Below are 16,893 nucleotides of genomic sequence, written 5' to 3'. Positions count from 1 at the left end.
CCTGAAGGTGCAAGCACAATCTCTTTGGTAATATACCAGTGAGCTGATGCTTCTGAACTTGAAGTTATCTTTGCAAATGTCTGATCTGCATTGAATTGGTAGAGCACCAAAGTAAAAAAAAAAGAAAAGATCCTGAGGTATCTCTCCAGCCTATTAGTGGGGACTAGGCTCATAGGAGCATAGCATGATGAAAAAAAAGTGCTGGACACGCCACGCTACCTATCACAAATCCCTTTTCCCAGATACTGGGGTGTACAAACAATTCCCACTAGTGGCTGTGTAGCCAAAGTGCCTAAATTAGTGCCCTGTCCCATCACATTCCCTATTGCTAAAATGGAGGGGAAGGAATTTTGCAGTGAATGGATATACACAGATAACTCTGGTACTATCTAGACAGGACAAAGTTTTTCAGATAGACAGGTTAACCCTTTGCCTCCTTTAAACTGGGTAAGTACGGTAAACAAGTGTTTAATTAAAAACACGTGGTTAAAATACAACTTGTCTTAATTATTTGTATGGTTATGTGTGTGGTCATGTGACTAATGAATGGTATTGTATATATTGAGCTATTTTCACCTGTTTAACTCTGATGAAGTATGTGTAACACTAGATGAAAGCGCTCAGTTCGATTAAATTGTTTTTGGTTGAATTTGCCTGGGACTCCTTGGTGGATGTGTTTACAGCTGGTTCGTTCTTCTGATACATCCTCACTGCTAAAATTGATTCCATTCCCTACTAATAAAAAATATACCCTGCTAAAACCTTACATTTCCAACAAAATTCTACTGAGCTCCATAAAGGCTGTTTAAAGTGGAACATATATCCATGATAACTCTCCTCACATGCCAGTAATGGCTTGCTACCACAGAACTGCCATTATTGTTCTTTTCTTTTCTTCTATTTCTGGCAGGGCCCATCTTGCAGTCAGTATTATTATTGCATTTTTCTTTGCACCTGATATTCTTCTGAATGCTCATCCTGAATTCCTTTCTTTGTCAAAGTCACATGTTCATTATTATTCAAATGCTTCTCCTGTAACTTTACTGTTTTTGGCATATACTCCATAAGGGAGGACCTTCAACAGATCCTGGAAACTAGAGACCCATTACTCTGACTAGTCTTATTTGCAAAGCCATGGAAAGAATTATCATGGAAATTATCAACAAGGACATAGGAGACCTCTGTACAATGGATCCATCCTGTTTTGGCTTTGTCAAAGGAAGGTCATGCTTACTGTACCTGGTGGACTTTTTTGAAAAGGTCTTGAAGGCAATGGATGATGTGACAGAGGTACATACTGGTCTGGCTAACGCATTGGATACAATACCTCACTTGAATATTGTCACCAACTTATGGAACTAGTCATAAACCCCTTTATAACATGCTGGATAGCTTACAGGCTCATGGATAGCACCCAAGAGTTTAGAATTGGTTGAGGCCACCTCCACAAAGAGGCAGGTCACCAGTGGAGGCCTTCAGAGCTCTGTGCTGGGCTCTTTCCTCTTTGGCAAAGATCAAAGCCAATGTCAAAGGCCTCTGGCTGACCACATTCTCAGATGACTGCAAGCTGGAAGCAGCAGCTGAGTCCCCCCAAGATGAGAACACCCTTCAGGAAGGTCTAACATTGACAGACACTTTATACTAAATCCATGGCTTAAAACTCAATGCCAAGAAATGCATTATAGTACCTTTTGAGAAGTCTGCCACTGTGGGGTAATTATGTCGTCAATAAAACACCCCCAAAAATTGATCCACTAGTCAGAGACCTGGGAACTCATTTAGATAATGACTTTGCCTTTGACCAATATGTGTGTCTAAGGTAGTAAGGAAATCATTCAGTGTTGCTCAACCTATAAATAAGGGCGTGGCTTCTAGGTCCAGAGAAGTCATTGTACCACTGTACTCTGCCCTCATTGGATCCATCATAGAGTATAATGCCCCCTTTGATATGTACATGACCAGACACATGCAGCAGCTGGAATGTCCACAATGTTCCTTTCAAAAAGAATAGAGGGAATCAACACAATTTCCTACGCTGATTGCCTCAAAGCCCTGTCTCTTTGCTTGGTATCATACAGACTTTTGAGAGGTAATTTTTACCTGGTGTTCAAGGCATCCCTGAACCCTGTTTTGATGAACCTTTTGCACATCCTCAAAATAAACAGCATTAGGAGTACTAGATCAAAAGACCTAAATTTTGTTTGTAACATAAATAGGACATGTTGGAGAGACAGATATGTTTCTCAGTGAATTCCCATTCTCTGGAACAGGCTCCCTATCCATGTGAAACAGAGTTCCTCCCTAACCCTATTTAAACTCAACTTAGACCAAGAGTTCCTCCCTAACCCTATTTAAACTCAACTTAGACCAATTGGTGGGTAATCAGAAATTTATCTCTGGTCTGGTGCATGTCTCTGTTACGGAGAGAGGCAGTGATTAAATCACTCCCTATAAAATAAATTTGTGGAACACATTTTGGTTGACAGCTAAGCTTAAAAAGGCTCTAGTGGTCATTAGCCTAGTCTGTACCTATGAACCTATGATATGTAATTCAATGCTCATTGCTTTTTGTCTATAACTGTAAGGCTGTTTGCATCCCATGTTAATATTGACAAAGCAGCCAAACATCACTACTCCCACTCATTATATATGACAGTTCATTTTAAACTTGTGTTTATATCTTGCAGCTTACATGCAGACCCTAATAGATGGCAGACTGATTTTGTATGTAGTTGCTTATTCTTAGCTCTGTTTGAAGTCATGTCACATTTTCCCAGACGTTTTGCTTCATTAACAGCTTTCAAGATACAAATACATTTTCAACCCCTGCTCTGATATCTTCCAGCAAATGCACACTACTGTATAAACTTTCCAGAAAAGAAATTTACCCATCAAAATAAGAATAGTTATAAATAAATGGCTTTGCCCACCAATGTTATCTTTTATAATGTTAAGGTTCACTATGATAAATGCTAATTTTGCCTTCATAATCTCACTTAGTTGTATGTTCTTATGTCTCTTCCCATTCCATATGCAAAAAAATGATTTACATGCATTAACTATTAGCCTTAGGAGAAAGTTCACTGGCAGCCCTTAAATAAGTTAACTAAATTGTGCATTGTTTTGTTTAATGTATTTAAGTTCAAAGGCTGCCAGGGAATCAATTGCTTATATAACTATTTACTTTCAACAGTTTCAAACTTACTTCAGTTCTTACGTTTTATTTTCACACGTTTAAAAGTTAATTATGTTGTGCCTTGCAGATCCACAGATATGGTCATTCAGAACACACTGTTCAGACCTATCATAATTAATTGCCCATACCTGCATGCAACTCGTTTTCAGCCAAGAACAGGTGCTAGTGAGCAAAAAAAAAAAAACTTTGCAGATATAAAAAGGAGCTTCAGATGTTTATATGCTTTATCATTTCCCCTTTTGTGTAAGCCTTTTTACTTCAAAAATGGTTAATGGTTTTAATTTAAGCTACAATCTGTATAAAAATTGGGTACGTTATTATTGTTTCCTAATTTTATATAAAATATGATCAGTACACATTTGCATCCTCCCAAGCAGCTAAAGATCACATTATATTAACTTTTACTTGCTTCTTTCCAGTCTTTTTTCCCTAGTATTACTAGTGTATTCAGCTGTCACTGATAATGTTTTACGGCTCCCACCTCGCATTTAAGATACCACTGGCTGCATGCTATACAGAACTATTTTATACTCTTAAAATAATGTGCACTTTATGTCAGGAAACTTTTACATGAATATTTACATGAATATTAATGAAAACAAAAACTGTTTTACTTGCAGTCACTTATTCAGTCCATTCAGTGCCTTTCTAAACTTTGACATAAATCAAGACTTGCTTTTCTTCCAAAATTTGCATTCACTTCCCCAGGAAAAAAAATATTCTGAAGACCGCTGGATATAGCAACTTAAGTCTCGCACATGCCTCTCAGAATCTCCATTTGCCAGGATAAACTGGTGTACAGTGAATAATAATTTTACAGAATCACTGTGGTGTTCCCAATTTGTAATACTTTTCCCATTAGCTTTACTTTTTTCAGGAGCAGCTATTTCTGCTGGTATGATTGCATCTTGACCATTATACATTTTTGATGCTTTCTCTTAGCCTGATTTTGTGCATATGCAGAATGTGCTCTCAGGGTTAAATCTTGCCCTGGAACACTAATTCCATTGCTTCTTTGTATTTTCATAAAATTAATACTGTCCCCTCCTCCCGGTTTCTCTGGTATGGCAAAAAGTCATAGGATTTCTCTGTGCGCTCTGTCTTCTACTAATTTTTGAAGTACTTCTTGAGATGCCTCACATTCAACCAGTCTTTCCTTAATTTCAGTCTGTAATTTCTGCAGTTTATCAGCGCATCTAAATGGCTACTTAAAGCTTCTTCTATTTTTCTAGCCTTTTTTCATTTGACTTTATATATTTCTCCACTGTCTCACTTACTTGAGACACCTCTGTATACAGTTGATGTTTTTTTTTTTCTCTAAATTACTGGAAGTCATCTGTTGTAACAAAAAGAAAAAAAAAAAGAAATTGCAATTTGAATTGCTTTTTTGCTGAACAGCGTATAAGGTTCTTCCCTGCCAGGGTCTTTTCTTTATAATTTTTCCTTACTTTCAAGAGTTTGTAGCCCTGCTTCTTACCAGTGTTCCTTATTACTGCCATAGCACATCAGTCCACAAAGCATACACAGTAAGTGCTTGTATGATCCCATTTGTACAAGCTTCTTGTGTTGGCTTACCTTACCTCCAGCTACCAAAAGTGGTACTTGTCCCTTATTGTCTGCCCCCTTTTTTCACTTGGTTGCTATTGGTCTGCTGCAGTTCAGTTATTTTCCTTTCCAGAGCTGTACTTTTGAAACTTACTGCTCCATTGACTTTGGAAGTCTCTAACATTGCATATGTTCAGGAGCTCTTTTAAAATATACTTGTTTCACTTAACATTTAAGAATCATTTCCTTTTTAGCTACAAACTTAATTTAGTTTCTGACCATCATTATTGTCTGTATTCTTTTGTCATAAAATGCTGTGATAAAGGCTGTTTTTTTAATCTCTGTTTTATGTTCATTAATACTTTATTGTAAATTGACTAAATTTAGACAAGGAAATCTGACTTTGAATGTGAGTTGGTATGGCTTGGGGTATATCTTTGAAATGGTTAGTGGCTGAACAGCATAGAGAGCTATGCACAAAGAAGTTTGCATGATGAGAATGGGAGTTAATAGGTGGAGAAGTGGAAAGGTTTGATATGCCCATTTATGTTGCTGGTATAAAGACAGGAAGAGAAATATCAATGTCCTTCCTTAGGTCAGTTACAGTATTCCAAACAGGTGGGTTATCTCGCCCAAATAACTTTACCTCTTTCTTTGCAGAAAATGAAGGATGATTCAGATGGAGACAAGGCACAGCAGATTCAGCATATTCAGAACCTATATGCTTTCAATCTGTTCTGTCAGAAACGTTTTGATGACTCCATGCAGGTGTTTGCAAAACTTGGCACAGGTACAGTAGACCATAAAGTAGGGAAAGTTATGTGTGTTTATGTGATGTATCTTTATAATCGGCATTACAAACGTTTTTGTCTTTGGAGCTTCAAGACCATGATTCTAGAAACACTATTGTTTCCTTTTGCTGAATCTCAGAAACTGTAGGGTTTTGTGGAAAGAATTGGGTTCCTGTGAAAGTGTTGTAATTACGTGGAAGTGTATGGTATTTGGTATTGGCAGACGCAGTAAAGACCTTACAGATTTTTAAGCATTCTGATGAATGTCATAAGTGTTACATGTTGCTGTAAGTGAAAACTTTTATTCAGTTTACATCACTGTTTTGGTACAAAGTGTAGAAATATAGTTTGTATTTTGTACTTAATTTTTTGAAAAGGAAGTCGCCATTACATTTTTCATTTTTATAAGTCAGATGAAAACCTCAAAGTATTTTGTTTCTGTGGAAAACTGTTCTAATTGTAACCTACAAAACTATCAGTGAAAGTGTAATAAATCGGACAGCAATCAACACTGTCAGATTTGTGTAATTATGTGTTATACAAAGTATTGAATTGGTAATGTTTGGCAAATCCTGTCAAAATCTGTTGTATTAATGCTTCGATTTTACTTTGTGACTACAAAAGAGGAACTACTTGCCCTTATTCTGCACAGTTTTAATAGAGGGGAAGGTGCACTCTTTATTATAACGAGAACATGATTTCTGTTGTGTTGATATGTAGAGCACGCTGACTATACTGCTTGTGTGGGGTATTTACAGTTAATGTAATTTCTGTGAAGGAGCCGGTACCCTTAACCCCAGGCACATAGATTTTTTTAAAGATGGAGAATGAGGGAGTTAAGGGATGGTCCCCCCTATACATAGAAATAAAATACAGTTTCTAAAAAAGATGCAACTTGCCTGGTATTCTTAAACAGACTCAATGTAAATAAGTTAAGTTTGCCCATTATATTACACCAGTGCTGATTTGTTTTGCTGCAAGGTGGTGTTGCAGAAAGCTGTTGGGTATGGATCTAGGAATTTGGTTTGTTTCTTACAGCAGGTGGAATAGCAAAGAAACTGGAAAAGGTACAGTTTGCTACATTTCAGCATGTTGATGGTAAAGACATGTTGAAAGTCTTTGCCAGTTTCGCCTTTCTGAAGAGAATGCAAAATAGTAAAGGAGAATTTCAGAAATTATTGGGAACATAAAAAAATCACCTTGCCTCTTGTCATTTTATCTTTGCAAGGAATCAGAACTCTTTAAAAAATGAACTGTTTGCTACAGTACTGAGGAATTGAGCTAAAGACTGAACTTGGTCATCTGCATAATTATTTGGTAAAAGACATAGTGTGTGCACGTGTGTGTGTGTGCATGTGTGTAAGAAATCAATAACGGGGATCAAGCTATTAAGTGGAGCAAACCTGGCCTTATCTAAAGCCATGACTGTTGTAAAGAGCAACTGAATTACATGTACACAGTTAAAGGAATTATTAGGGCAAATAAAATGCAAAGTAAAAGATAAGTCAAATAAATATGAAAATGAGATGTAACATGAAAATTTGATATAACATTAATGGTGATTACATAGGAGAAGTGTGAGGTGCATGGGAAGTTTCATGCATTTGAAAGTCAAGGCTCATGTAGTAGATGCATTTGTAAGCATGCGATGAAAAAGTGCCCTGCATTTTATCAGCTATGTAAAAGTTGCAGTAGAAAGAATCAGTTTGCAATATTGTTCAAAAGAGTATACTTGCTATTGAGTGAAAACAAGAAAGCAAGTTTTTTGTAGGCATTGTTAAAGTAGAGAGCGCTAATAATATGAAGTCAGAACATTCATCAGAAGCACTATGGCAAGATATGTTGTTTAAGCAGTAAGAAAAAAGCTGAAACTTAATAAAAGAGGTGTTTACTTTAGCCACAGGTGTGGATTGTAATAAGGATAAAATGTGAACCAGCAATAATGGCCATGTTAATGAACACCACTCTCATTCAACCATCCCCATGGTGATGGGGAACAAGTGAACCAATTGGCTGAGAGGGGCTGATGCTTAGCAGAAAATGGGGATGGATTCTTTAAAAAACATAATTATACTCCCCCAGTAGACTTCAGCATATTTCCTAATATCTTTGGAGCATTTTTGAAAATGTTTGGATGCTACCCGAAGGAACATGGCAGCCCATGTCTTGGGAATGCTGTTAATTTTAAATGCCTGGCTAAATAAGGTGATTTTTTTTTAGCAGTAGTGTTTCTTTTAGATGTTTTTATTAGGTGGCTGGTAAAAACTGCAGTGGTGGTGCTTCGGTAGCGTTGTTGCCTCACAGTAAGACGTTGTCCTGTTCGATTCTCAGCTAGAGCGTCTTCTGTGTGGAGACATGCGTGAATGGGCGTACCTTTGTTGAAGGTTGTGCGTCAGGGCTGGCAACTCGGCACGTAAAAATCTACTGACAATCATTAGCGGACCTTAGTTCCGCTGTGGCAACCCCTAACCGGGAAAAGCCGAAAGACACAACAACAACATTAGGTGGCTGGTAAAGACACATGAGTGACTTGTTGAGGTTATTCCTGTTACCGGTTGAAAAAAAAAGTTAATGGCAAATGGAAAAAAGTAGACTCGTAAATTAGAAGAGTTGCATGCTCCATAAATGAACTGCCTGGGGTAGTGAAATTACTCATAATGTGTGACAGCTGTTGACATAAGATAAATATCTTCTTCAGTTGTGAAGATTAGATAATGAAAATTATAGTACAAAGGGTAGTAACCTTAAGTGCTTATGCTAGAGTTCCAGTAGGTGTAAGGAAAATAGTCATTGTGTTATGTACAGTCATACTAATTTGGATGCTGTAACCCAGTCATGATTATTTAAATGTGCCTTAATGTATGTGAATCTTTTAAGATAATAAGATTTGTTTGTCATTTTGGTGTTATTTTTAGTAATTTCTGTTTTATTGGTTATAATGTTGGTTTTATAGTCTTTGTTGTGTTGTTTAATCATTATTAGCTCATTACATCCAAGTGACACCTCCAGGTGCATCTGCAGTTAACTTTTACTGATGCCTCTATGCGTCCAGTATTGCTTGTTCATATTTGCATCAATAATTCCTAAACCATGCTGTGTGCAAGGTTTTAAAAGATTTCTTCTTAAAGCTTACATGATGGCAAACTCAACTGCATTAATATTTGACCTCTGTATAGTGCAGGAAAATAGATATTGACTGTTATTTTAATGATATTAATTTATATAGATATCATTTTACATTTTAAATATCTCAACAACCAAGTAACACAGACAGAACTTCTTAGCCACATATGAATGCTCTTAGCTAGATGAGTAGAATGCTGCTGATAGTATGTGGGTGGGTAACTTGAGTGGTTGCTAAGATATTTTAAGTTGTTTACAAAATATTACAAATGTAATAGTTACTGTGTTTACTGTGATGTGTAAAATTTGGTTTAAGACTTAGAATCTAAAGAATACTACCACTATAAAAAATAGTTCATGCTGAAGAGTTTGCCATTTATACTTTCATAACCACTGTGGTTCCAGAGATGCGAACATTTGTTTGAAATGTGAAGACATAAGTTGATTGTGCCAAAAGGCTTAGGCTCCACCCATTGGAAGTTACAGTGCAAATTACCTGAGCTCCATTGGAGTGAATGAGTTAAGAAAGTTTAAAAAAATGGATACATGTACTGGATGTCAAGGAGCCACAACATACAGGCATTTTTGAGCTTTTCGGTTGTTTGAGAGCACTGCTGGGAGTGTTGCTCTAGTACCTGATTTTTGGTCAGCAGTATATTGAAAACCAGATGACTTCTGTAAGGAGGAAGGCAAATTAACTACTTTTACAAGATTCTGGTGGCTGTCATTGTGGTTATCTTTTTAGATACTGTCAGGGGGTGAAGGCTTGTGCTAGCTAACAACCCTTATTTCAAAGAAAAAAGAGAGTGATTTCCTATGTAGCTATGAGAAAATACTTTGCATACCAGTAATTTTTCATATTGGGGTTATCAGTTGCCAAATCCACATACTTCAATACAAAGGGGACATGTTAAGCAGATTAAAGATGTATGAGAAGAGATGTCAGATGTAGCCTTAAAGCAAAAGATCTTGAAGCTGTTTCTGACCAGTCTAAAGGGGAGTGAACGTAAGCAAATGCAATTGTGATTCTACAGACACCTTTGCTAGGGTGACCACCTCAGGCTCATTAATCATCATGCTTTGATTCTTATACATTTCTTGCCTGAGAATGATAAAAAGTTATTGTTTGGTTCTCAGGTGAAGTATAAGATGCTTGAAGAGAAAGGAAAACCATTCAAACTATTAAGCAACTTTTTTTTCATCCTGATACCAACGTGCAATAGGAAACTGCCAACTAACTAATAACTTTTTGCTGGTGAACTTAAATTTGAGCGGAATTGTTCATGTAGAAAAAGGCAAGTGGAGAGGAAGCAGATTCAAGGTAGGTAGATCAGAAGGGGTAATGGTTATCTCCCAGTCAAGACTGTGCCAGTTAGTTTTATGACTTCTCCTGTATCCCTCCTTACCACAATTTAGGCAGGAGCCGGTACTAATTCAGAAACCAGTGGTTTAAGCTGACCACAGTCCTGTCATTGAGGAATCTCATTGCCTTGGTTACAGCACTAAATTCAGATCCCTTCTTACTTTCATGGGTCCATCCTTATAGACCATATGGCACTCACAGAAATGGCAAAGTCTTCAGCCATTGAAAGGATCCAGTCAGTGTAACAGGGGAAAGAATTATCTTCAGACTCTGCTTAGTAGCTAGAAATGACAGATCCTGTAACCCAAACTAGATCTGTTCAGATTCATATTTTTGCTGGTTGAAAATTCTAGATGTTAGCCTTGCAGTCTCTACCTCTTACCACATTATTTGATTGTTACTTTTGGGCATAAAGATGCCTATTTACACATCCCTGTATACAAGTATTATAGGATATTCTTGAGTTTTTATGACAGGAGCACAGTGCTTTTAGATGTTATTCTTGCTGTTTGGGCTGTCCAGTGCTTCCAAAGGGTTTACAAAATGCTTAGCTCCAGTGTCTGCACACCTCAAAATAATGGGACATTTGTATTTATCTGTGCAATTGCCTGATCAAAAGCAATTCCCAGGGAGTACTGTCCTAAGTAGTGGACTGCATTATCATTTCTCTGACCCATCTGCAAGTATCTCTGAATTACCAGAAATCTTGTTTCTGTCCATCTGACTTGGAGACCTTCTTAGGAGCCATTCAGGGCTCCAAGAGGTGCAGCCTGCTGTCCTACCAGAGTAAATTTCAGTGATGAGCTCTTTTTCCAGGTATCTGAAAAGACATATGTGTCAGCAAGGACCATTTTGAAAGTTTTGAGATATATCAGCCTACATCCTCATTATCTCACTAGGTAGGTGGCACACGTGGAAAATTGCACCAAACATGCCAGCCCTGTGCAATTATGCACCATGTTTATGAATTGCACCTTGCATGTCTGGTACCTTAATGCAGAGGATTCAGGCCATCAACTTATAATGAACTTCAGGATTCAATACCCTCAGTCTCAGTTTGCCTACTGTGCAGCTCTGAGTAGGACACTTAGTGCTTTCTTGTCAACATTGAAAAGAGGTATAATAGATTAACTAGTTAAAAGTCATCCAGGTTGTGCATACTGGAGTCTGTCCTCACTTTTGGATACATAGCTTGGTATTCTGTCTAACTGGGTACTTTGTTGACTGGGGTATAAGTTGTGTTACGGGTGTGTAATGTTCTCTTCTGCAAATGCATCATTATGTTTTTGCTTATTTTTAATTTTGTTGTGTGTTGTTTGCCACTGGCCAAAGTCATTGCTGAAAAGGATCCATGGACTAGTCCACCTAACAGGTTAACAGAAAAACTTAACTAGATAAAATACTCAGACCTATTTTGAGGTATTACTGCATACGGTGGTGGTGCTGCGGTAGCGTTGTCGCCTCACAGTTAGACGTTGCCCATTCGATTCTCAGTTAGAGCGTCTTCTGTGTAGTGACATGCGTGAATGGGCGTTCCTTCGTTGAAGGTTGTGCGTTAGGCCCGGCAAGCCAGCACGTAAAAATCTACTGCCAATCATTAGCGGACTGGAGTTCCGCTGTGGTGACCCCTAACCGGGAAAAGCCGAAAGACACAAACAAACTGCATAGCTTACCTCACCCAGTTTCTCAGTCCTTGCCATCCATTTTACCGCCACAGCTTACGCCTGTATATGTGCTTTATTTTCATGATGCCGCACCCACAGTGCGAGAACCCACACCCCTGCTGTGTTAATGTACTGCCTCCAAAGTCGCATCAACTGGGAGAAAAAGAGAAAGTTAATGTTTTTTATGTTGGTTGACTTCAGGGCTGTGGCCCAACATCCGGTATAATTTCAAAGATGAGGGCTTTTCTCCCTGTGCCTGGTTGATGTCATCTTACATACTTTTAAAGGTAACTTCCACCAATACCACTTCTAGTTCTTTTTTGCATGTTCATTGATGTGCAGTGCTCCCTACTGTACAGACTGTATTCATAAGTCTGTCTGTCCAGGCTTCAGCCAAAGAACAGGGCAGATAAGTACTCCACTGGTGACCCTTTTTTGTCAGTTTTTTCCCCTATTACTTTTCATTATCTGAGTCTACTGAAAAATGATGTGTTAGCTGACTGTGAACATATGCCCAGCATAGACATGTAGGGCATGTTCATCTGCATTAAAGTTGGTCATTTTGTTTGCCGATGTTATGTTTTTCTCTAAAGACTTCCATAGTCAGTGTATTTACTGATTGGGGTTAGCACATGACTTCAGTATTTTTGATGATTTCCAGAGATTCATACCCAAGATTCCTCTGAGGGCCTAACTGAACAAAGAAATTAACAGTCACTTTAGATAAGTTCAGCATGTGCTCAGACTTGCACCCTATCTACACAGATGTCCGTTTGAAGATGGTAATTGAGAAGTTTAAGGTAAAGTCAGAGAAGACCAGAAGACCAGAAAATCATTTGACTTCCCTCAGGATCTTGTATGTGAGGGCATCAGTTCTGCAAATGTACTGGATCAGCTCTTAACTGTAACATCTGTTATAACCAAGGCCTTTGGTGCTATAACGCTGGAGACTATTGCTCTGTTGGCTTCTCTCATATTACATCAGAACAACCAACAACCAAAAAAGACAACAGTGGATGAGACTCAGAAATCTGCTAGAATACACCAGTTGGTTATTACACAGTGGTATCCTAGGGTTTCCACCTCCATGACTTCCACATCCCTTATGACCACCCGACAGCAGAAGATCCCAACCTATGAGGTCTGTACCAAGCAAAAACTGTCACTTGATGGATCAGCAGCACTAGCCCATTCCTGCTTCTATCCCAGTATCAGGCTAAACTGGATGAGGGATTTTTCCAGTGTAAACAAATTTTAAAAGCCTGATCCAGCACAACCCTCTGTGTCTGGAGTCCAACATTCCAGATGGAAAAGGGAAAAGTTTCCAATGAGTGACTTAAAGTACTTAGTTTCAGAGGAAGGAGAAGAGAACATGGATTGTAAATCACAGATGCCCCCCCCCTATCCTGTGACATGTATACTGATGACACTTTAGACCCACTTCCCAAAGAATCTCTGTTTTGGCTATTCCCTTTCCTAAATGAGAGAACATTTTCAATGGCAGACATATGTGGCTACAGCTTTCCAGAAAGCAGCTCTGAAGCTTCTTGTAGATAGCCCACCCAGAAAAGTGGGCTATTCCTCCAGTCCAGGAATCTCTTATGGGCATTTTTATTGTTACTTCCATAGAGGCAGACTCCTATACCCTTAACCCTATGCGGGGCACCCTGGCCATTTTGCATGGTGCTGGACCTGATATGTTCCTTTTCTTTTACAAGAACTGTATTGTAGATCTAGATACAGTGTTTCTGGACTATGATATAAAAGCCATGCTAGTTCCAGGGTGTAATCCTTTCCCCAGTAGCATGGATAATAGACTGTTAGGTTTGGAAATAAGATGTGTGCTTATGCTTCTCTAATTCTGGCAGTCATCTTTGCCTTCACTTCAATGTGAGATCTTAATTTTATACTGGAAAAGATGACCGTACCACAATTTGAATCAGTGATAACTACAATGTTACATTTTTTATCTTGGAAAACCATATTTTTAACTGCTGCCACATCTGCCAGGAGATTCTCAGAGTTCAAATACTGCGCGTGCATACACACACACACACACACACACACACACACACACACACACGAGAAAGCATATACAGTGAACTAAAAATCACTTTGTATGGAGACTCGTTTGTTATATTCCTGAGTGTTTTCATTTAGCCATTTACCATAAACTTTATCAGAATGCTGTAAAACAGATGTCACACACTATTCTATTTTAAGTTTCAGACCTGTCTCCAAAAAGAACAAGTACTGTCAGCTCTTTGGTGAAAAGAAAAGGAGTTAAAAATCGACAGCATCAGAATTTTTTGGGCAATGATCGTTTTACTGCCCGTTGACAGCAGAGGAATAAATATTTTCCTATTTGAATATTCAAGCATTTCTACCTTTGATTTAATCTGAGATACCTGGCAATGTTATGGCTTTTCTGTAGCACAGGAGTGAAGATGTATCTGGCATCCAGTTCAGCCCTAGATGATCTACAGAAAATCTAAGACAACATGATCGTGCAGATGGGCATGAAGGGAGCTCAACAGTGACAACAATCTATTAGAGAGAACTGGTTATCATAGTCCTGGACTTTAACTGTAACTGTCCAGTATTTCAAAGAAAGCTATAAAAGAAACAAAGGCAAATGCAGCAGCACACAATGAGAGTTAAAGAGCCCGTGACTGTTCCTACTCCTGGCCAGTAATCAAGGAGCCTCAATCCTCATCACTGACAATGGTGAGGGATGGCCACTAGGAACAAAAATGGATATGACACAGTTCTCTGCACCAAGCACAGTTCCCGTTAAGAACACACAGCACACTCCAGACCTGGGGATGGACTCTCTCTGTCCAGCACCAAACAAGCCTCCACATTGACCACTTGGAGCTCTGTGTCCGTGTTCCGAGTAGCTGACATACACACTTGGCTGTTTGATTTTCACACACACACACACACACACACACACACACACACACACACACCCCTGGGAAAGTTTGGCACAGATTTACCAGCTGTTCCCAACCTGCCCAGACTGTAAGGTAATTATGCTGCCACCAGTCAGCTACTCTAAGGCTCTTACAAGGGTACCCAATTATGCTGAGTAAAATTAATACTAATACAAATGGTAGAGTTTGACCAATACGACAAGGCTTTCAGGAGTAGCCACAGTATCACTAAAATAAGCATAAGTACTCTTAAGATGTTAAAAGTATTCTGTAAAAGACCAGCCACAATGAAAGGTATAGAATATTTAGCAATGAATAATAAAATTGAAAACAGTTGGATAAATACACACAAATGCAGAAAAGCAATACTTAACTAATCTCACTATATTTTCCTGACTGACTAAAGAATTGCTGTTCCCTAGTTAAGTTACTTACTACAGCAAGGCAAGATGATGAGTGTTGAGTTGCTTACTACAGTATGGCAAGATGAAGTGTGAGTTTGTATGAGATGACTGTGAGACATCTTTACTGTCAGGTTCAGAAAACAAAGTGCTGCTGCGAGAGTTCCTTCATATCTCGAATATCTAAAAAATCATTTCAGTGCTGTTTATAACATGACATCACATCCGGTCATCTGACTCTGGTACAATACACACCCAGAGCTTTGCTAAGATCTGTTGCAGCATCTGAAAGCTATAAAACAATTTCAAAAACTTCCCCCCTTCCAGGGTAACAGTTAGTTCACCCCCAAGGACAATACAGCAAGATTCCTAGTCCTTTTTTTCCCCAGACATTTTTGTCTCTGGCTGCAATCAGACCTGTAAGATAAAACCTTTATGGCCTAAATCAACCCATTTAATTTTCAACCTATTTTTCAAAATTAGCTTTACTGAGATTAAACTCTTCCCTTCCAGAATTCTCTGTTAAAACATATACATTCAATCAGTTATAATAATACTTTTTGACATACATGGATATCTCTTTTCTGTACAGCAGGACCCACTTTTAATGCATTTTTTAACGCAAGTAACTTTACAAATACATTTTTAGCACAAGCGTCTGTACAAATCAGTGTGATAGTCTAATGACATAAAATTATTTATACATCTCCAGTTAGCTATGCTGGCATATGTTACACATGCACTGCTGTACTCCACCTGACACAGATGGCAGTATTTCATGTCATCACATTGCTGACAAAATTTTATTTTCCCTTACTTCATAAATAGGCGAAAGAAAAAAGATAAGAAGATGTTTTTTGTGTTACTTTAATTCTATTGAGTCAAAATAGTGTTAAACATAACTTGTAAATGTTTTGTAGCATGTAAATCCCTTTTTTGGAGGGGTTGGGTGCTTTTTTTCTCCCAGTCTGTCACTCTGACAGCTGTCCCAGTGCTCCACATGCTTTTCTGCCTCTGTTGGCACTCCTTTTACCCCACCCCCCAGACCCAGTGCACAAATTTTGAGCAGGGATCTGTGAGGATCTAAAGGTCATCCTAAGGGGTTATGCTGCCCATCTTCTAGCTGGGGGCTTATTCCTATGACCTACCATGGTTCTCCATATCTCCCTTTCCTCAGTGTACCCATGGTTACATCCAAGGGGTGAGCATGCATTACAGATGTGCAGTGTATTGCCTCACCTCTTCAACACTCAGCTAAGTCTCCACCCTTTTCCCCTTTGAACCATGCCTGACTGTGATGTCCCAGTCTTCATCAAGAATTGTCACAGGAGGTGTCCACAGGACTGCCCACCTTTCCAGGGATGGTGACGCCTAGCCCTTCCTGCCACTCCCATCAGTCACCTGAGTTGCTAATTGAACCTGGGTTGGCTTGGCTGTAGTTAGAGCTTTATCCTTCTATGCCACAACAGCAGCTGTAGCATCTTCAAGTCAATAAAAATATGGTATGAATGAGGAAGCATGGAGAATGATTACATGGCTGCAAAGTGTGAGCGGTCTAGTAGTGTGGCCAAGGAAGATGAGTAAGAAGAGTAGGGAACTAACTAGAAAAGATATTTAAGTGAGCTGGTCCTGGAGATAGTAGAAGAGCCTGAAGCAAATTTCAAGAGATTACCATGTTTTAAGGATGTAGGGAGATATGTGCAACGTGCGATACCAAGTGAATGTGGTTGGGCATTCCAGAAAAGTATGTTGGTCATCATCATGGAAAAAAGCAGTGATAGCAATAAGACTGAAGAAAATAAATATCCAGCTGACTTGGAATTCTGTAGGCTAATATCAATTTTAAGCCAAAATTACTAACATTATTTTTTGAG

At 38.6% G+C, this 16,893-nt stretch overlaps 1 protein-coding gene across 5 annotated transcripts in view; it reads left to right on the top strand.

The window, feature by feature from the left end:
- Positions 1-16,893, top strand: part of VPS39 (VPS39 subunit of HOPS complex) — a 1,019,836-nt gene that overhangs the window by 723,771 nt on the left and 279,172 nt on the right. For all 5 annotated transcript variants that reach the window (XM_044074020.1, XM_044074018.1, XM_044074019.1 and 2 more), the window contains exon 11: positions 5,402-5,531. In XM_044074020.1, coding sequence (XP_043929955.1) covers positions 5,402-5,531 — 130 coding nt within the window. The remainder of the gene's footprint in view (positions 1-5,401; positions 5,532-16,893) is intronic.

This window comes from Protopterus annectens, chromosome 6.part0 (assembly GCF_019279795.1).
Source record: "Protopterus annectens isolate FY-2018-M chromosome 6.part0, PAN1.0, whole genome shotgun sequence".
NCBI lineage: Eukaryota > Metazoa > Chordata > Ceratodontiformes > Protopteridae > Protopterus > Protopterus annectens.
The sequence above is the reverse complement of the archived record's forward strand: the minus strand, read 5'-3'. Positions and strand labels throughout refer to the sequence as shown.